Genomic DNA, 22,022 nt, shown 5'->3' with positions numbered 1-22,022 from the left:
TAGACCTAGCCTTAGAGACTGAAGAAAGCTAGAAAGCATGGGGGAAAAAATCCTATCAGGTATCTGTCAGGTCTCTCACTTTCCCTTGCAGTGAAAATTTAACACTGAAGTTCATAGACTTAGATGGCCTGATTCTCAGTTACTCCATTCCTGTACTTGGGGCATGTAACTGGGTGGGTCAAAACTGAAGGGTGTGAAAATGAGAACCAATGGCCAAAAAAGAAAAGTGATCTAAAGCACTTCACTCTTAAAGAGAGTTTTTGTTTTGAGTTGTGTGTGAAGGTTTTTGATGGTTTTATTGCATACTAAGAGCTCAAGCCAAGCCTCCTGTCGTCAAAGGAGACAAACTGAATAAAAGCTAGGTAGGGATCCAAGGACTAGTACCCACCCAGACAGCGTAGGAACTCTCAGTGGAGCACTTTCCAACTGCTTTTACATTCTATTAGTAGTTTTAAAACTGGTGTCCAATTAAAGTAGAATCCACTTACTCAGCCACCTGATAAATTGCAAGTGTGCCTTATTAGGCCGTCAGCCAGGGAACTGAGTCAGGAATCAGTGGTATTCATTTCAGTGACTTTAAACAGAGGTTTGTCTATTCCTGAACGGTCTGTTTGAAGTGCACACCTGGTGCTGGCTACAGGCCTAGTTACTGTAACTAGCAGGTGCAAACTGATGTTTGTTATCAATTTCCCACTGTGTGGTCCTTGCTTCTGCTAAGTGCCACATCCCTGATATTCTGTGATCTGGCTGCTTAATGCATCCAGGTTAGTTTTCAGAACTGTTTTAGTGCAGTGCTAAATTTTAAAGCTGTCCCTCTAATGTAAATGTAGTTCCTAGAGGCAGACTTTAAGGTAAAGTTAGGGTTGCAAAGATTTATTAAATGCTTCAGGGAAAAAAGTTATTAAAAACAACAGCAAAAAAGTCCAAAAAATGCTAAATTAAGGCTAAAGGGCCAATTTCAGACCTGCTGTAATATTAGTTAAGTTAGTGGATGTATAGCAGGAATAACTCCAGCCAAAGGTGTGGAAAAATCAAGTATCTGAAATTCTTGTAGTTCCAAATTAAACTTCCCAAATAGCCTTAACTCTGTCCTATGCTGTATCACCAATCACTTGGAACAGATGTATACCCACATTTACCTCTGTCAGACAGACAGATTTACTCCCACTGGCAGAATGTATAAAGTATGCTGAGTCCTTGGCAGAACTTTCAGATATTCAAAATTACTGGTGCAAATCAGGCAAAGTGTTGCACTGCAGACTTCTCCGTTGTCAAAGGTGCCAGTATGCTTGGAGAACAAATGAATAAGCAACACTTTCAGTGTGTAGACCAAGCCAATTTTGTGTTCGCTTTGCACGAAAGTTTTAGATATTGAGTGTACGTGGACACACGTCCGTGTTCTTTATGAGAATGTTTATGTGAGTTAAACTCCGCTATTCAAATGATTGTGGAAAGTGAACTTATGGGGGCATAAGCAAAAGTGAATGCATTGTTAAATCTGAGCAAGCACTCTAAGAAATGGGTGGAAATCTGTCATCCAGTTCTCCTATGCAATCATGATCACAGCTTCATAATAACCCTCTGCACAATGCCTTCTTGTGACTCCATGATAACGGGACCACCACAATGTTGCCATACTTCTCTTTCCATCTGGATGTTCCAAAGAAGAGATTCCACTATATTGTAGCTTATCAGACTGTCGTTGCAAAACATGACCTTGTCCTCCCACATCTGTGCTAGCATAAAAATACCAATTAGAATCCTTGGGTTAATTTGCTGAAAGATGTGCTGCCATCATAAAGTGGGGATATTTTAAAAATAGAAATCCCATATCTGTACCTTTAGAGTATTGAAAGTACCGAATTTTTTAAATCTCAGTCCAGGTCCTGGGCTAGTCTAAATCAGCATCGCTCAGTGGAACGACACAGATTTACATCCGCTGAGAATCTGGCTTCATGTTTGTTGCATTTCACTTGACCTGGAAACCAAAATCAGTGTGCAGTTAAAACTAGGCTAAAATGAGATTTCTAAAGCCCTGATGCAGCCAACCTTATTCTCGTGAGTAATCCATTGACGTCAGTGGGACCACTTGCATGAGTAAAGACTACTCTCAAACAAGCAAGCTTAGCTATTGTTTCTAGTCGGTTTCGATTTCACTTTCACTCCCTGGTTGTGTCATGGGCAATCTCAGTGCCTATGTTCTTAACACGACTGTGGAATGTTTACAATAAAAATGATTTCTGCTGAAATTTTAAAATATTGGATGGAAACATTTCTGGGTATTTGCTTTTGTCAGGCCTCCCTCCTTCCCACTCCACTTTTTAATTTGTGTATTCTTTAAAAAAATAATAATAATAATAATAAGAAAAAAAAAAGGCTTTCTGGTACCAAAAACTGGTTCACAGTCTTGCTCTTGATGCATTGTGGTATCTGAACAGGAGTAGTGAGAGAGATATGACATATTTACAAGTGCTTCCCTGTAGTCCGTTCAAATGCTATAAATTGTAATTACAACCAAGCTAACTAGCCAGAACCCTATTTAAGAAAAAAAAATAAAGCCTGACACATGTTTACCACTCCTTGTTATAAAAGACCAATGAAACTGACTAAATTTAACATCTTTCTCAGGCCAGGAGAGAAACACGCGTGTGAAATGGCAACAGGATGTGAAAAATAAAATGTTCCTTCTTTTTAATAATGTAATGCAGCCTAAAGTACCTGAATGTTATTCCCCAGCTCTCTTCTGTAAATTTTTGTGGTAGGAGAAAAAGCCAAGCTTTTCATGAAAATACACAGGGGTAGTACAAGGAGGTATCACAGGTGTAGTGAGAAAGAAATATCAGGAAAATCTTCTTGTCTGTGAGCTGTGCGGAGCTGTGGAATAATCTCCCAAGCGAAGGGATTAAGCATTGGAACAATTTACCAAGGGTCACAGTCTGTCTCAGTTACTGACGAGTTTTAAATCAAGTCAAGATGTTTTTCTAAAGGGAACTATTTTGGGGGAAAAGAACAGGAGTACTTGTGGCACCTTAGAGACTAACAAATTTATTTGAACATAAGCTTTTGTGGGCTACAGCTCACTTCATCGGATGCATGTAGTGGAAAATACAGTAGGAAGATAGATATATACGCAGAGAACATAAAACAATGGGTGTTACCATACACACTGTGAGGAGAGTGATCAGTTAAGGTGAAAAGCAACAGAGGGTCCTATGGCACCTTTGAGACTAACAGAAGTATTGGGAGCATAAGCTTTCATGGGTAAGAACCTCACTTCTTCAGATGCAAGTGGGGTTCTTACCCATGAAAGCTTATGCTCCCAATACTTCTGTTAGTCTCAAAGGTGCCACAGGACCCTCTGTTGCTTTTTACAGATTCAGACTAACACGGCTACCCCTCTGACAGTTAAGGTGAGCTTTTATCAGCAGGAGAGAAAAAGAACTGTTTGTAGTGGTAATGAAAATGGCCCATTTCCAGCAATTGACAAGGAGATATGAGGAACTGTGTGTGTGTGGGGGGGGAATAATTCCCCATTTCCCCATGCTTATCCCCCCCACGCCTACTACTGCACCCAGTAGTCATGGTGAGTGGCACTAATGCATGTGGTTAGCCCCAGTGACTTCAGCAGGATGACTTCAGTAAGTAGCTGCAGCTCCGTGTAATGCGAAAAGCGGGTGCTTTTAGAGGGTGCCAGATAACTCAGAGACACCAGGGAGTGACACTTTGGCCTGGTCTGCACTGGGAGGGGAGGGGCAGGGGAATCGATCTAAGTTATGCAACTTCAGCTACATGAATAACAAATGTGAAAAATTGGGACGGGAGTCGGGGGTAATAGGAGCCTATATAAGAAAAAGACCCAAAAATTGGGACTGCCCTTATAAAATTGGGACATCTGGTCACCCTATCCAGGACGCACTACCTCCAGCAGGTAAATCACAGCATTACCTAGGCAGCTTCCTCTGGTGCTGCAACAATCCCACGCTGCAATAGCCTTCTGCTAATCCTGCAGTTCATGATGGTGCCCATTGTCTTGCTTAATCCTGAGATAGCCAGGGCACATACTGTCCGGCTAACTGACCCACCTGACAAGCTAGGAACTGCTCCTTTTCAGCCTTGTAAGGCCTAGGAGATGAGACACCTCTGTTCTGATTTCTTTCTCTCTTTCTTCCTTAGCATGATGGAATATTCTCTGGATGGGCACAATGTAAGCTTATCTGCCATCCGAACTGTCCGGGTACTCAGGCCTCTACGAGCCATTAACAGGGTCCCAAGTAAGTAAAATCCTTTTTTCCCAGAGTGATGAACACAAATGTATATGTGATTCAGAACATGCCTGGGGAAAGTGGCACAGCACCAGGGAGCTAAGCAGGTGTGGCTCCTACTGACCTCCGTGCAAATTTGATCCCTCCTGGGTGCTTTGTTTATTCCATTGTCACAAGGTGTCTGACCCCTTAAGAGGAGGTGGGCCTCAGTCCAGCTGTGACCAGCTTAACTCAGCTCCCCAGGTGGAGAGAATGAAGATCATGTGACTTATAAAGGAGAGGTCTGGAGAGCGAGCAGTTGGTAACACTCTAGCTAGGAAGCCCAGGAAGGGCAGAAACCGAGGAAGCTGTAGATGGCATGAGGAGCTGGAGGGAGCAAGACTGGCTCCTGCAGGGAATAATGGGATTGTTTGCATTATAACCCAGCCCTGGGAAGGGGCACTGGGGGCTCCTGACTCAAGGGGAGAGAGACTGAACTGAACTCAGGAAAGGAAGGCTGAGGGTCCGTCTGGAGCCTATGCTCTGAGACCCTGTGACTGGTCATGGCCCCTCAGTGATGATGGCAGTGTGTGTCAGTGAGATCCTTGCCCTGCTGGTCACTGGGAGGGGCCATGTCCCTGGCTTTGGGGCTCTGTGATGGGTGAGGAGCTTTGACCAGAGACACCGCTGTGGAGACAACGAATTGCTTGGCCACAGTGCTACAGCCATGAAACCCCACTGGGAGTGAATATGGCGTTGCCCTGGTGGTGCATGAGTTAGACACGTTTTCTTTAAGGGGAAGGTTATCGCTGCCGTATTCTGTCCTTGTGAAGGTATGTGGTGATTTTTAGGGCTATGTGGGGGACACACGGTGGAGCCAGATAACTAGGGATTTCGGGTAAGTGGCTGTGTGATGTATTTATATGATCGTAGCACCCAAAGGCCTCTATCAGAATTGTACCCCACGAGGCTGGGGGCTGAACTAACACAGGAAGATCCAGTCCCTGCCCTGGAGAGCTGAAGCAAATCTACATGTAGACACCAAAGGCTCTGTCGGTGCCACTTGCATCCCCCACTGCAGAGACCACAGAAGCTGCCGAGTCGTGCAGCTCTGAAGGCGTTCCAAGGATCTGGGTCACTCACAGTCATAGCAGTTTTCTGCCGTATGTGGCTTATCACCTCTGCCCGCCCCCTTTTGGGGTGGTAAAGACTCTGGCTCCACCCACCCAGTGGCCATCCATGGCAATCAAGCAATGTTGTTACGACACAATTCAGTGAATCCCCCAGAGTCTGAACTGGGTTGTGTTCTTCCTTGTCTGACTGATAGCTGGGCTGAGGTCTCTCAGGGAGGCCAGTAAAACTGATGTTCCAAAGAGTGGGAAAAGCAAAGGCCTAGAATCTCCTGGGCAGAGTACATAGATTGTAAACTGTGCAAAAATCTACTCCTCTGCTTCCCTAGGGCAAGTCACATTTTTATGGGTGAGCAAAATATCATTAGTTTTAGCATTATCATCAATCCTGGTGAAGGGCCGGGGTGTAGATTTTGTATCTAGGCCGGTAAATGTTCGTATCTTGATTTTAATAAAGTTTTGGACGCAGTCCCCCAGGACATTCTCATAAGCAAAGGAGGGGAATGTGAACTATAAGGTGGGTGCAGAACTGATTGAAAGATGTACTCAGAGCGTAGTTATCAATGATTTGCTGTTGAAATGGGAGGGGATATCTAGTGGGGTCTGCGGAGGTCAGTCCTGGGCCCAGTCTATTCAGTATTTTCATTGATGACTTCAATAATGGCGTGGAGAGTATGCTTATAAAATTTGTGGATGACGCCACGCTGGGAGGGTTTGCAAGCACTGTAGAGGACAAGACTGGAATTCAAAATGACCTTGACAAATCAAAAAATTAGTCTGAAATCAACAAGATGAAATTCAGTAAAGACAAGTGCAAAGAACAGCACTAGCGAAGGAAAAATCAAACGCACAACTACAACATGTGGAATAACTAGCTAGGTTGTAGTACCACTGAAAAGAATCTGGAGGTTACGAGTGGATCACAAACTGAGTATGAGCCAACTGTGTGATACAGTTGCAAAAAAGGCTAATATCATTCGGGGGTGTATCGGAGTGTTGTATGTAAGAGATAGGAGGTAATTGTCCGGCTCTGTTCAGCACTGGTGAAGCCACAGCTGGAGTACTGTATCTGTTTCTGTGCACCATGCTTTAGAAAAGAGGGGAATAAATTGGAGAGAGTCCAGAGGAGAGCATCAAAAATGATAGAAGGTTTAGAAAACCTGACCTATGAGGAAAGGTTAAAAAAACAGGGCATGTTTAGTCTGGAGAAAAGACTGGAAGGGAGGGGGAGGGACCTGATAAGTCTTCAAATATGTTAAGGGCTGTTCTAGAGAGGACTGTGATCAATTGTTCTTCGTGCCCATGAAGGTAGGAGAAATAGTAATGGGCTGATCTACAGAAAGGGAGATTTAGATTAGGTAGTAGGGAAAAGTTTCTGATTAAAAGAGTAGTTAGGCTCTGGGGTAGGGGCATCCCCGTCACTGAAGGTTTTTAAGAACAGGCTGGACAAACACCTCTCTGGGATGTTCTAGGTTTACTTGTCCCTGCCTCAGTGCAGGGGGCTGGACTTAGTGAATTCTCAAGGTCCTTTCCAGCCTGATATCTCTGATTCTATGGATATTTTCCAAGACTGTTTTAAACTCTTTGGGGCAGGGAAGATTGTCTCCATTCCTGGCTATAAAGTTCCCAGCACACTGGTATCTCAAGGCAAATCAAAATGTTCCTTTCAGGGGGGAAAAAAACTCAAGGCTAAGAAGATCCCGATTTTCTAGATAGGCTCATTGCTCCTCTCAGATGTATAAGGTCTTGCCATTTCTTTGCGTTCAGGATTAGTGGCACAACAGTCTGTGCTTCTGGTGAAATACCAAAGAGCGTTCATTGCAATGTGGGACAAAATTGGGTTCACCCACTGTAGAAAGTTCAAGTGGTCCCTAAGCCCATTTTCAAGTGGATTCAGCTGTTTGTCGCCTAAATCCAATTTGAAAGATGAGCCAACCAGTTGAAATTGTTTCCCCATTGCTACCATCCCTCTTCTGAGTGATCCTTCACTGATATGCTAATTCTATATCCCTTTCATCACTCTTTAACTGAATCCTCTCTTTTTGGAGAGGCAGTGTAATTGTTTGCAAATCCTCAGGTTCCCTCCAGAAATTGCTTTTCCTGCTCCTTTTTAAAAATGCATTTGAATTATATGGCATTATCACTGAGCATCCCACTTAGATTAATTGCCCATAATGTCGGCACAGCTACAGACAGCAAAACAAACTCCCACTAAATTGTTCCGATTGCAATACCTTACATGAGCGGGCAAGAGAACAGATGATGTTTGCCTGCAGGAATATTCTTTGAAGTTTCTCTCGGCTCTTGCAGTTTTTAGACTTTCTTTTTTTTAAAAAAAAATTCCATGATGGCATTTTTTCAAGTCAGAAAAAACTTCGGAGGGCACACACAAGGAATGAGGGGACTTCAGAGGCTTTGGATTCAGAATTTAATTTTTTTATCACGATTTCTCATCAGGCCAGAAATATCCCAGGGAGTAGCTTTTCTCATGGGTTTTTGGCTCCGTTGTTTCTAGTCCCAGCTGGGAGTGGGAAAAGTGCAGAGTGGAACAAAAATATGAGCTAGTTGGTAAGGGAGTTCTCTGAACTTCTTTGAACCACATGAAAGGTTCAGGTTTTGGGGTAAAGGTTCAAATTGGTTCTTATTTTTTTTCTGCATCCATTGAGCCACCCCTAGCTGCCTTTTGAATTAGAGCGTGTTTTAGGCTGTAATTCAGGAGAGCATTTAAACCTGTGCCTAATTTAACTCGAAGTCACTCGAACTTAGGCACATGCTTAAGTGCTTGGTTGAATTGTGGCCATAAGGACAATCATTTTATTCTAAGAGCTTGTCTGCACGACAGAGCCTTTGCCAGTACAGCGATGCCAGCATAATTATGCGGAGACGCAGCGTATTCTGGCATAGCTACACTACTTCCCCAAACAACATTAGCTGTGCCAGCAAAAGCACTCTTCTGTCGATATAGTTGTGTATACATGGGAGGGGTTATCTGGCATAGTTCTATCAGCTGGGGGGAGATGATTTTTTTAGCACTCCCAGCTAACGGAGCTATGTTGGCACAACTTTGTATTGTAGACTAAACCTAAGTAAATGGGTCTGAACCAACACCCCATCTCTAAACGCCTCCACAACTTTGGGAAAATACTGATCCGGGTCCAAAGTTTATGGCTTTGCCCCATTTCTCGGCTCTCTGGTTCTGCTTTATGAGTTTGCAACTGAGGCTTTGAAGTGGGATTTTTTGGGCACTTTGTGCCATAATCCCTGGTTTGATTTTTCTTCAGAAGAGGGGTAATAGAAATTCATCTTTTTTTTTTCATTAATAGACGATGAGATTAAATTCAAAAAGCTAAACCCATGTTTTGAGTTGGTTGGCCTGATGAGCCGCTGGGACAGCCTCCTAGTGTTAATAGCATCTTGAATTAGTGCCAAAGTAGGATTAGTATTCTTAGAAGTATCTCAGTTCCTGGAGGGTAGATAAGCACAGACTGTTTCTTGTTTATAAGGCACTAACTCTGTCCCCTTTTGACTTTGGTATTTTTAGTGCTCCAGCCTGATGGCTGATACAATCCAGGATCTGCCCTGAATGGACCGTGATAACCCCCCCATTATTTTTTCAGAGCAACTGACGACCTTTATAATAAAGATGACTTACGTTTGTACAGTCAGGCAGCTTTGATCCAGGGTGATTCCAAAGCTTAACACAGAGGGAAATTCACCCCCTGCTGAAACCCTGAATAAGGCGACTCATGCCATAAATCAGTATAACAATTGGCACTAATCAGCCATAGAGACGAAGCCACTCTCCAGCCATAGAACGGAATTGAGCTGTATAAGCAAAGGGGTGGAGAAGGTGGGACGGGAACCTTGCACTGCGACTGCCCATTCCTGCTCTGTGATTGATGAGGGTCATTGCACAACTTTCCTGAACATAATTCAACCCGCAAAACCCCCTTCCTGTGCCTCCCTGAGATGCAGCATGTTGGCTTGGCTTCGTTTGTCTCCTCTTGGAGTGTGTTAAAATCAGCCTTGCCAAATTGCCATCAATTGGGGGTTGTGGAGGGAGGGCGTAAAATATCTACCTGCCCATCAGAAAAAGGGACTTCCCTTGAGTGAGTGGCGTGGGATAGACCTTTGCAAAGCTGATCTAAATAGAGTAGTGTAGGAATAGCGGTTCTCAGACTTCCCCCTACTGGGACCCAGGGCTAGATTAGGTCAGTCTGGAACATACCAGGCTACAGGACTCCCCTTGCCCACACCCCATACTGTGGTCCCATCCATCCATTAAGGGATGGGGAATATGTTCCTTTCAAGAGAAATGGGGCAGTAACATGGTTCCCCCCCCACCCCCAGGGACATATGGTGCTTGGACCCTTCCCTTGGGGCAGCAGGCTCACATCCCCTGCACAGAGGCAGGAGAGCAGTGAGGGGGACCCCCATATTTAACCAGAAGTTGGAATGCATCTGTTTGGGTGAGTGGACCAGGCCTGCTGTACATGTCTTCTAGCACACACACAGCCCTCTGGTGGAGTAGTGCTGGTCGTAGCTTCTGAGTAGAGTTAACACCCCATTGAGATGTATGGTGCAGTTTTCCCCCTTGCAGCTTTTGTTTCAGGCTCTCTGCAGATTCAGGCAGAGGTTACTGTGCCAGTTGCAATGGGGTCACATTTTTCAAGCTTTTCTTTGCAATCATGAAAGGTAGAGACTTACTTAAAAAAAACTGGTTCTAACAGTCACATGATTCCAGAACCTGGCACAATTTCCCTTTGCCTTGATCCAGCCTTTTTGAGACCTCCCTCCATTACTTTTTCCAAACCAGGACCCCCTCCCATTTATCACATGGGAAGGCAGGGTGGTCGCAAGAACCCCTGATGTAGGAAATCTAGAGGGAGTGATCTAATAGGAAAGTTTGGTCCTGAGATCCATTTTACCTCCCCCTAGATCCTCCAGTTCGGATGGAATAAGAAAGCAGGTAAGAATTCTTCTCTAGCTAGGCTGATCCCAAGGTCCTTTTGGAAAGAAACCCAAGTTGTATGTAGAGCTAGTATCATTTCACAGCATTGCAGCAGTGCCTGTAATTAAAGACAAGTGATGTATAAAGAGAGAGGTGGAGGGATTCATGCACACACGATTTGGGCACCTTTTTTATAGATGCATAGATTCTAAGGCCGGAAGGGCCCATTGTGATCATCTGGTCTGACCTCCTGGATAACAGAGCATAGGACTTCGCTGAATTAATTCCTTTGTGACCTGGGGCAGACCTTTTAGAAAAACATCCCATCTTGATTTTAAAATGACCGGTGATGGGGAATCCACCACAACCCTTAGTAAGTTGTTCCAGTGGTTAATTACATTCACTGTTAAAAATTTGCCCCTTATTTCCAGTCTGAATTTGTCTAGTTTCACTTCCAGCCATTGGAGCGTGTTACACATTTGCCTGATAGATTGAAGAGCCCTCTATTATCATTTTTTTGTTCCCCACAGGGGTGCTGGAACAACTGACATAGTGGGGGTGCTGAAAGCCATTGAACCAAACTGTAAGCCCTATGTATTATGAAAACCACTTCAAACCAGGGGTTACAGCAGCACCCCCAGCACCTCTAGTTCCAGCATCTATGGTCCTCCATTTATTTAATTTAAAAAAATGAATCAAAAACACCTCCGTTGTACCTGGCTATGCCTGAATTTATCCTTTCTTGTAGGCATAACAAAGGAAGTGTCTCTTGGTTCTGTCTGACAAGCTCTCTGTCTTCGCAGTTATATGTGATTTTCAATAATCATTAAGGGCCCCAAAATTGATGATGAGTTGCCTTGTTTGTTAGTGTCAGAAATCCAATGGAATCAAAGACAACTTGACCCAAAGCCCACTGACCTCAAAGGGGGTCTTGCTACTGACTTCAGTCGGCTTTGGATCAGGCCCTAAAGGAGTAAATTGAGGAGATACGGAGGAGGGGGCGTTCATGGGTCAGTTCAGGGAGGGCTGTTAATGCATGGAGGCAGCATGGAATGAAGTGTACAGATGTTTGTGAGGGAAGGTGGATGGCTGAATGGGAGAGGATGAGGGCAATGAGAACAGAGACCAACGTGCAAAAGTACAGAAGGGCACAGCTGTGATGGTCCTTGATGACCAGAACAAAAAGCTTGACGTTGATGAGCCAGCCAGGAGGAAGCCAGCGGAGGAATCCAGTGCAAGGAGAGGCGACCTGGTGAAAATGGTGGGGCTGGAAAATGGTCTTGGCAGCTGGTGTTTCAAAGAGACTGGTGGAAACCAAATTGGGTATCGAGGGCTAATTGCATTGAGAGTTCAGCTTTGCAAGAACAATCGTCAAAGTAGATTTTAACTGCAGTTACTGCACAGTAGATAGAACTGTCCTCTAATTCCTTCCAACGGGGAACCAAAAGCCTCCAAAGTGGAGATCTGTCAAAAATAGCACAGCAACTTATCCACACGACAACCTTGCACTTTGCCTGGCCCCATCCAATTCTATTACCCCTTCGCTTTCATGTGCAATAAATTCATCCACAAGATATTTTTTCAAAGAAAAGAAAGAAAGGAGGAACCCAGCCAATAAAAACATCATCTGTATTAGAAATTATTCCTTGGAAATGACTGGGAAAAAAGATAATTCCACGATTTATGTTTTTGGCAGGGGCTGTAAGGTTTTTAATAGCAGTCACTGTTTTCAAGCTCATTTCATTGCTGGGTTGTTGTTGTTGTTGTTGTTTAAATATGTGGTTTAAAATGGGCACCACATGTAATGAAATTGAAAAGAAATCATGAAGCTTGTTTTCAGCCTAACTGATGCTAATCTTCTTTTCCCATGCCACACTTGGCATTTTACTAAGAGGGTCCAAAGTGCCTTGCGTAGATAGCTAACAGATGGGATCAATCTCTAGAGCGGTGCCACTAAACAACCAAGTTGTCTGGCAGAGGAACATAGATATTAACCATTTTGGGGGAAAAGAAGGTAAGATGGAGGAAAGAGAATCGGATAAGGGCAAAACTTCTTCCTACCACTGGGAATTACATGAGCCTTTTGCTTTTCCAAAGATAGATTTGTTAGTCAAGTCTGAAGGGCAGTGCTATTGAATGTGTTCCTTGGGTTTAGAATTACTGAGTGCATTGGGAAGGAACACTATGAAATAAAAACTCATTGTGCGCTCAAGTTAGTCTCCTACTGTATTTTAAAAATATATATATTTGTTGTGACATTGCAGCTCCTCAAGCTTGTGCTCTTGAGTAACCTTAGGGAAGCAACACGTTGAATAGTTAACGCACACGACAGAGAGTTGGGGAAGACCGAGTTTTACTCTTAGCTCTTCCACTGACTCGTTCAGTGACCTTTGACGAGTTATTTACGCTGTCTGTCCATCGGTTTCTCCATTTTGTAGGGAGTAACATCTACGTCACAAGACATTGTGAGATTAGTTATTACTGCTGAGGTTTATCTTACTGGTAAGGATTCTCTCTTCCTGATCCAGCCACTTTGCACCACTCGGACAGGGTAAAGTGATGGACTCTGGCCCTAACTAGTATAGGTTCCCCTACAGTTCTCTTGCCAACAGTGGAGTTCTCAGGTGGTATAAAGTAGCATAGCCATCTGCTACGCTAACCGCCCCCCTACATCCTGCTATGGGGGTGGGAGGGCATGCGTTGGGGGTGGTGTGGAGCATGTCTGCACTAGGCTAACTCACAGCTGATATAAGATCCCACATGGACCAGAACCCGTCTGTGTACGTTGTTGTACCCTCCAACCTCTTGTAACTTATGCCAAAAGGCCTGGGAGGGTGCAAATGCAGTTGGGGAATTAGGGAGGCGTAACTTGCCCTGCTACTCATCCCCTTCACCCCCGCATCAAGCTTGTCTCCGTATAGGAGAAGAGATGAGCTATTGTTTGTAGCTGATGATCTCACCGTGCTTTGAGATCCTGGGATGGAATGTGCCATTCTGTAGCAGCACATACATCTCTATATGCTGCGTATAAATCAGTGCAGCTCTGCTGACTTCAATGCAGCTGCATCGATTTCCACGAGCTGAGGGTCTGGTCCCGTTATGCCAAAAAAAGTGGCACTGCCTAGGCGACTGGGCCAAATCCTGATGTTCTTAGCCCATATGCAGCCGAAACTCCCTCTGAAGTCAAAGGACATTGAGCTGCCGCCCTGTGTAATTAAGAACTACTCAGAGATGCATTAGACATGACTTGAGAGTTGGCTGGAAGAAGCAGCAACCTGAAAATTAAGAGGCTAAGAGAGAAAATACATCAGAATTTAAATGCCATTCTCTATCCAAATGGGATAACTAATGGAGGGTAACATCTTGCAAGGGCGGGGAAATTAAGGGAGAAATAGCTCTACACAGACCGGGAGAGCACTTTGCAGCGCAGCCTCTTAACAGGATAAAATGCCCCTGAAGACTGCACTGTCGCCAGCACTATCTGTCAGACCGACTGATTTGCACCGTGCAGTAATCACGCGCCATGTTTTCTGTCGGAATGTTCAGTGCCTAAAGCTCTTTCCTTTTTTGGAACGTAGCACTGCTGGGGTTTTTTTAGTTCTCCTTTTCTTTCTCTCAAATCTACAATTATCAGCTGTTCAAATTATGGTTGGTTGGCTTTGCAAAGACTCATTTAACCTTTATTGAACCACTAATTTGCATGTCATTATTCCTCAGGATGGGGTTTTTTTCTTGCTTTAACTTAAACTTGGAAGTCACCCTGACCTCTAACTACAAAGCGCAGAGCGAAGGCAGAGTTTGACCCTTCATTTCTGAGCATCTCAGGTTTGATGGGTAAGCCCCATCCATAAGTCCTTGACCAGTACAGTTAGGCTTAGAAGACTACGTTTTTTTAATGGTGAATGTCAATCAACCTCGATATCGCCATACACACACCAGCTGATGAAAAAGTATTCCAATCCAGAATAATCGAAATTTACAGCTAGGCAAAGTAAGGAAAATGCTGCTTGAAAACTTCTTAGAGTTGATTGAAGGACATTTAATTGTTGACAATTTGTGTTGTAACAGTTATAAAGCTTTACCATTTTTTTTGAATTTCAACATCCACTGTCATTGAATAATTATTGTCTAACCCACACACCCAGCCCATAATTTCCTGCAACTGTGAAAATTTAATTGGATAAAAATCAGGAAAACATGCTTAAAAATAAACAGCGATATTATCAGTCGAAATCATAAAAAAACCTTAAAATCTAATTCTGCCAAGCCTAAGAATATTAGAGAGACAAGGTGGGTGAGGTAATTTCTTTGATTGGACCAAATTCTGTTGGTGAGAGAGACAAGCTTTTGAGCTTACATTGAGCTCTTCTTCAGGTCTGTATAAGCGCAAAAACTAGTCTCTTTCGGAAGCTGGTTCAATAAAAGATATTACATTATCCACCTTGTTTCTCTAATATCTTGAGACTAACATGGTTACAACAAGGTTGCAAAGCCTACGTATAGTCAAGGAAACCATGCTAGCAACGGTCATTTTTAAACATGGTTCCTTCCACAGGGCCAAGAAGGACAAACCCCTTAATGGTACTAGTTTGCCATGGCTTCTTTAGGTGACAGGCTCAGTGTTATTAGGGAAGCTTTGTGCATCAATGTGTAAATGAACGGTCATCACACACATACGCTTAGCATGGGACCGTCAGACAGCACCAAACTCCATGCATTAGGAGAACTAGGCCTTGAAGAAGTAGATACGCCTCTACCCCGATATAACGTGACCCGATATAACACGAATTCAGATATAACGCGGTTTCACCTATAACACGGTAAGATTTTTTGGCTCCCGAGGACAGCGTTATATCGGGGTAGAGTTGTATTATGACTGAGGTTTCTTTCCCTCTCCCTGCTGGACTGCTGCACCGTTTCCACAGAGCAGTCTTTCCCCTAATTGATTCTGCTCCAGTTGTCAGTCTCTGGCTCACCATCTTCCTCTGCAATATTACCGGGGCAGTGGGAGGAATAAACAGCAGGAGGAGAAAAGCTCACTTGCTGCTTTTTCACTTCCACTTACTGAAGCTATGGTACCATGAGACACCGTCACGGTGTCCAGAGGGTTTCTCTGCTGTCTGGCGCTCCGGCACAGCTGACATGACATTTCCCCTGCTTTGGGGTTGTGGATTGGTTTGCATGGACGCCGGTTCACTGTCTGGCCCTATTTCATCAGGTGAGGAATAAACAGTATTAGTAAGAGATAGCAATTTTACAATTGTCCATGCTCTTTGCAGAATTCTAAACCATATCCAAGTAGGGATGGGTTCCGTCACTCACCCCCCCACCCCCAAATGCAGCCACCTCTAGGGTGGGACACATCAGCCACTAAAATGACACCAGCAATATTATACAACAGTTTAGTGCAGGAAATGGGGAAGAACCTTGTATTCAGAATAGATTGCCAACTCTTTGGGGCACAGTCTAGATCTTAATGCTACTTGTACTGTCAAATGCCAAGCCCATTTCTGGATGTCATAAATATATAATTACTACTACACCTCTACCCTGATAGAACGCGACCCGACATAACACGAATTTGGATATAACGCGGTAAAGCAGCGGGGAGCCCCGGGCCCTTTAAAGCACCACCCGAGCCCCGCTGCTTTACCACATTCTATCCGAATTCGTGTGGAGCCCCAGGCCCTTTAAATCCCCACCCAAGCCCGGCTGCCGGAGCTCCGGTGGTGATTTAAAGGGCCCGGGGCTCCCCGCAGCGGCTGGAGCACCGGGCCCTTTAAATCACCGCCAGGGAAGCCGGTCCAGCCCGGCATGGCTTACCGGCTCTTGCTGGTACGCCCTACCGGACTGAATCCGATATAACACGGTCTCACCTATCTCAGGCGGTGAGATTTTTTGGCTCCCGAGGACCGCGTTATATCGAGGTAGAGGTGTAATAATGATTCATTTCAAGAGAATTCATTTTCATTTTAGGTAGGCAAAATATAATAACCCATATTGGTATTTGGCCCCAATACCAGGTCACATACCCCTAATTTTGTGAAAAACAACACGAGTAGCCCAGAATTTCCCCCTAGCTGCCTTATTTGGGTATTTAACAATAACAATTGTATTTAACTACCTTAAGAACTTCTATCCTCTCCCCCACCCCGTTACCAAGGCATCTGAGTGCATCACAATCTTTACTGAATTTATCCTCCCAACTCCCCTGTGAGGTCAGGCAGGTCTCTCATCTGCATTTGACAGATGGAGGACGGAGACACAGAGAGGCTAAGGGCTTGTCCCCGCTGCAGTGTTCGCTCCAGGTATAACTCAAGTACTGCCCCAACCTGACACCCATCCACACACAAAAGTGTCGAGCTCGAGTTCAGTGGTGCTTTAAACGCCAGCAGGCCGGCCTGGCAGGATGTAGGTTGAGGGTAGAGTGGCATTTGAGCTAGTGATGCAGTGGGGACTCCAGCAGCTCTGGGCTGCTCATACAACCAGCCTGCGCAGCTCAGGGATTGTGTTGTCCTCGTTCGACCCAGGCTAGGTCAAGAGGAGTCAACTCGAGTTGACGCTTGCAGTGAAGGCAAGCCCTCAGTGACTTGCCCTAGGGCACACAGGATGACTGATGAAATGAGGTCTCCCACTTCCAGGGCTAGTGCCCTAACTTAGTGACCCGTGTCTGGGAGATCTTCCACAGGACTTTCCTATTGCCATGGCTACTAGAAAAGAATTATAGTCTAACTATGGCTAACCAGTCATAGGAAGTGTGGTGTAGAAGTGGTGATCGGTTCTTTATGCTGTACAGGAGTCCGGTTAATCCCCTTTGGCTCTTGACATCCGCCTGCTTTCTTCCTTTTCCCGTCCTTGTAAATTGCATTGAAATCCTGGTTTGCCCCTTGGAAGACTCTACGGATCTGTCCTTTTACTTCTGGAACAGTTAGTGCCTTTTGAAAATGCTCGATATGGACGTCCCAGAATCCCCACCTCCAGCCTCCTAATAGTTCAATACCAATCAGCCAAAGGGATTACAGTGCTGTTTCCCTGAGGCAGCCAGACAATCAGTCAGGCATTGTGAAAGGACTGGCAGTCTGACAGCAGCACAGTCTGACAGCACTTGAGAGCACTCCGGGAGAACGGTGGTGGGCATGAGGGGCTTAAAGTGTTGTCAGCAAAGCTCCTGTATGGTTCAGGTAATGTTCACCCATCTTGTTCATAGTTTGCACCCTCTGGGTCTTCGTGTTCCCGCCATTTTTCTCTCCTATCACATAAATATTGCACAGAAACGAAAGTTTCCTCTGGCTGCGAAGAGCAGGGTTTGACACATCCATTAGCACCAGTGATGAAATCTTGGGCCCATTGTAAAACACCAACTTAGTGTATATATCAGAGTGATGTCGCCCTCTGGGGGCTGGTTCAGAAAGAGGATAAAAGACCTACTGCTACCATCAAGTAGGGAGGTTCTTCTTTAACTTCAGTGGCAGAGGTCTCTGTTTTGGAGTAGAAGGGACAGATTTCTAGCCCTGCTCCCTACATGAGTGTGATTGTTGTCTGTAGGCCAAGGATTTGTTACACCGCAGCTGGGGCACTGACAGGTTGTGAATATTATTAAAATGCTTCTGCCCAGATGAATTTTGGGTAGGAAAGGATTCCTCAGGGCGTCGGGTGAGTTACTTGTTGGCATGTGATGGTTTCCCAGAAGGTAGTTTTTGAATAGAAGATGATGCTGGCAGGTGGGCTGAAGAGTAGGGACGTTTCTTTAGAAAGTTTATTGAGCCCGTAGTCCATCAGAGAGGCACAAGCCTTTGGCCTCACACGTCCTCCTGCCCTGCAGGGTGAATTCCATTGAATAACACTGAGTTCATGAGTCGGGAGGGGGAACTCCCAGCCTGTAAGATGCAGCTTCAGTGGAGATGAGCCTTGGCAGCCCAGATTTTTAAAACTTTAAGTCTTGATTCACCCACACCCAGAGCATGCTGGGAAGCCGCCTCGCAAGCATCCAATTCCGTGATTCATATGCAGTCCCGAGATGTAGAGTCTGTTTTTTATCTTACTCTCCTCATTTCCGTTGACTTCACCGACTCGTGCAGGGAGTGCCCCTTCCCCGCTCTGAAGTACTGATCTTGGACTTGGGTCCATCTTCCATTGAAAAGGGAATACACTGCAGAAGATAACTTCACTTCATTTGCCACCGTACACACTTAGAAGCTGCGAGCTTGCTTCTGAAGCTGCAGAAGGGATGAGAAAGCTTCTCCTAAATGTGTGGAGCTCATCATAACACCTGCTCCTGTGTCTAGCTGTTTCCTGCTTGAAGGGCTCGCAAAGGGCTCACATAACCTGTTTTCTCCTTCTCCCCACAGGTATGCGAATACTCGTTACCCTGCTGTTAGATACTCTGCCTATGTTAGGCAACGTCCTTCTCTTGTGCTTCTTTGTCTTTTTCATCTTTGGGATTGTCGGCGTGCAGCTCTGGGCAGGGCTGCTCAGAAACAGGTGTTTCGTAGACAGCAACTTTGCAATGTAAGTACAGCGGGAAACTCACTGTCTCGTCTTTTCTCTCTCCGGCTACAGGAGAAATGTGTCTATGTATCTAGCTAGCAGGGTTAGCATACGTTGTGGCTTCCATACCAATATCTCTTCCTTCGCCCTGCCCCAGGCAGGAAAAGGAAGGTTGCCCCATTAGGAATAGGTGTGGCTAGCCGAACTGAACTGAACCGGTCCATTTGTTCAGTTCTCCTCCCAGGATTTAGCCCTGTGTCTGTTCCTCAGGTGCTGTAAACTGGCGTTGTATCAACTAGAGCAGTGCTTCTCAAAGCCGGTCCGCCGCCTGTTCAGGGAAAGCCCTTGGCAGTCCGGGCCGGTTTGTTTACCTGCCGCGTCCGTAGGATCAGCCGATCGTGGCTCCCACTGGCCACGGTTCGCCGCTCCAGGCCAATGGGGGCTGCAGGAAGTGGCACAGGCCGAGGGATGTGATGGCCGCCCTTCCTGCAGACCCCATTGGCCTGAGAGGGCAAACCGCAGCCAGTGGGAACCGCGATCGGCCGAACCTGCGGACGCGGCAGGTAAACAAACTGGCCCGGCCCGCCAGGAGCTTTCCCTGAACAAGTGGCGGCCCGACTTTGAGAAGCACTGAACTAGAGCAGGGCAAAAAAATTTCAACCACAGATTTTTTTTTTTCATTGAAAATGCATTTTTCATTTCTCTGAAACTATTTGCAAAACTTGGGTTGAATTCAACCAATAGTTTTGCCCAGGAACAAAACGATTTTTATTTTTTTTCAAAAAACCTCAGAACATTTTGTTTTGACCATTGTAAATGTCTCATTTTGACTTTTATGATTCACAATGGCATTTTGAATTCAAATTTGACTATTTAAAAAAAAAAAAGGGTGGAAGAGACCCCAAAATAGCAAATCGAAATGAAAGTCAAAACAAAATTGATAGTTGTCTGAAACTTTTCAGTTGACTTTAAATGAATCAAAAAACCATTAGATTTCTGTCTGAGCTGACCCAAAATATTTTGATCCATTAGCAGTGAATTTTTTTCGAGATTTTTGATTCGATGAAAAAATTGGTTTTGGTTCAAATCGAACTGGATTTTTTCCCTTGGTTTTTCAGATTGGTCCCAGACAATGTCAATATGAGTGCTACCAATAGCAGTATTATTAACCTCAAGCACTGAAAAATCATGAGTCACCCCCCTACCCCCAAATCATGAAATTGGCCTAAAAAAAATCACGAGATTTAAAATAATAATTATACCTTTGGGATTTTTTTTTTTAATATTTGCCTTCTGGTTTCTGTACCTTTAGAGTTCACATTTCCAAACTTTTTTTTTTACAAGCACAGGAGACAGGCTCTTACATTTTATTTTAATGAAAGCTGAAATTCACCACTCCGGGAGCTGAAGATTTAAGATAAACATCAAATCGTGCGAGACTCCAGAGCTGGCAACACTGCAATAGCAAATGCAGAAATGTCAGAGGGGTGTGTTTGTGTACGTGTGTGTGTTCTGAAACATGTGTTGCAGTTTATTCCTGGTGGGAAGTGCTGGTTACCCTGCTAGGCTGTCTGACTCTGAATCACATAGGGCCATTTTCCCTGTAAAGCATGTGATGATGATGTGTGTTCTGTTTCTTTAAAACTCCGTCAGGAATCCAGCCAGGAGGGGCTGGACCCAGAAGGATCTAGGTAGCAGTTCTGCAGTGAAAGAGAGGCATAGTAGTTTGAAGGATAAAACTATTCTCCTTTTTCTTTCATCTAGCTCATTGTTCAGTGCTAGATGAAAGCTACTTCTGAGATGCTTTACCATTGTCACATGACAATGTCATCTATAGCATCACGGGTTCCTTCCGCCTCACTGGTTCCCCAAGTTTCTCTCCTGATCGGAGCAATTAAGCTTTAGCCTGAAGTGTGCTTGTGTAGGGTGCTTGTTCGGCTTCCTGATTGCCTCTAGGATGCTAGCACTTGTTCTGGTGGGTTGGCGTCAAGAATATCCCAAACACAAACTAAAGAAACCCAGTCAATTCCTTGAAAATGATAATTGCAGGTATCATTCCCAATATGTGACACATTCCTCCTCGACTCCTGCCAGGAGTTGTGCTGCATGTAGGTCATTTTCCCTAGATGGGCAATAAGGCCTCCGTTTTGTCCTATGTCCTGGATGACACAATAATTTCAGTCTTCTGAATGAACCCATTCTTTGGACAGATACCTTGACTATTAAACACACTTTGGTAAACTCCACTAATTTTTAGCCCCTTCTCCCCCAGAATGAGTAAGCCATTGTGCTCCATGAGGAAAGAGAGGGGGAGGGGAAGTGCAGATTGTTGGGATAGGGCCTCCCAAAACAAGCCTCTGTGTTGCCCCAAAACACGAAAGCTAGAGGTGATTCCAGTCAGGCCTTAATCACATATTATCATATTTTACTAAAGGGCTCAGAAGATGCTTTAATGCGAATGCACAGGCACCCTGGGATGAGTATCTGCTCGGGCACTGGTAGCATTCTGGGTAGGTTTGGAGAATGCCCTGGTGGAACCCTATGAATAGACCAAAATCGGACCCTGCTCTCTTCACATAGAGAGTGCAAAAGCAATTCGCTGTGGGATTAGCTCTGTGGAAAATATACATTTTCTGTGCTGTACCAGTAGATCTGTTATAGAATGTGTTTGCAAATGCATGTTTCACGCGGTGTAAAAAGTGGACACCATGCACTGTAGCGCAAGGAGGGTGAGGTTGGCAGCCAGGAACCCGAGAGCTCCCCTCTCAGTTTTGGCAATGACAGTGCAGTTTTGGGGTAGGTCACTTAGCTTTTCTGTGACTCCGTTTGCCTGTCTGTAACATGAGAATAATGTTCTGCAAAGCTCCCTTACAGCCGCACGGTTTGTTGGGGCTTGCGCAATGCTATGAACACGTAGAGTGTCATTTTATAAGGCAGTAGAGAGAGCAGGGGCACCGGAACAGCTATGCCCTTCCACTTTTTCCAGCCATATGGGCGAGCGACGGGGGTAGCGGGTGGAGAGGAGTGAGCGGGGGTGGGGGGGAAGAGGCGGGGGGGCATGGAAGAGGCGGCGTGGGAGCGGGGTCTCGGGGGGGCCGTGGAAGAGGCAGCGTGGGAGCGGGGCCTCGGGGGGGGGCGTGGAAGAGGCGGCGTAGGAGTGGAGCCTCCGGGGGGGCGTGGAAGAGGCAGCGCAGGAGTGGGGCCTCGGGGGGG

The 22,022-nt window shown here is 45.2% G+C and overlaps 1 protein-coding gene across 3 annotated transcripts in view; it reads left to right on the top strand.

Moving 5' to 3' along the window:
• The window catches only part of CACNA1H (calcium voltage-gated channel subunit alpha1 H), a 457,965-nt gene that overhangs the window by 259,409 nt on the left and 176,534 nt on the right, over positions 1 to 22,022 (top strand). For all 3 annotated transcript variants that reach the window (XM_008164759.4, XM_042853069.2, XM_042853068.2), the window contains exons 5-6: positions 4,174 to 4,271; positions 18,671 to 18,830. In XM_008164759.4, the coding sequence (XP_008162981.2) occupies positions 4,174 to 4,271; positions 18,671 to 18,830 (258 nt within the window). The remainder of the gene's footprint in view (positions 1 to 4,173; positions 4,272 to 18,670; positions 18,831 to 22,022) is intronic.

The sequence above is a fragment of the Chrysemys picta genome, chromosome 10 (genome assembly GCF_011386835.1).
Source record: "Chrysemys picta bellii isolate R12L10 chromosome 10, ASM1138683v2, whole genome shotgun sequence".
NCBI lineage: Eukaryota > Metazoa > Chordata > Testudines > Emydidae > Chrysemys > Chrysemys picta.
The sequence above is the reverse complement of the archived record's forward strand: the minus strand, read 5'-3'. Positions and strand labels throughout refer to the sequence as shown.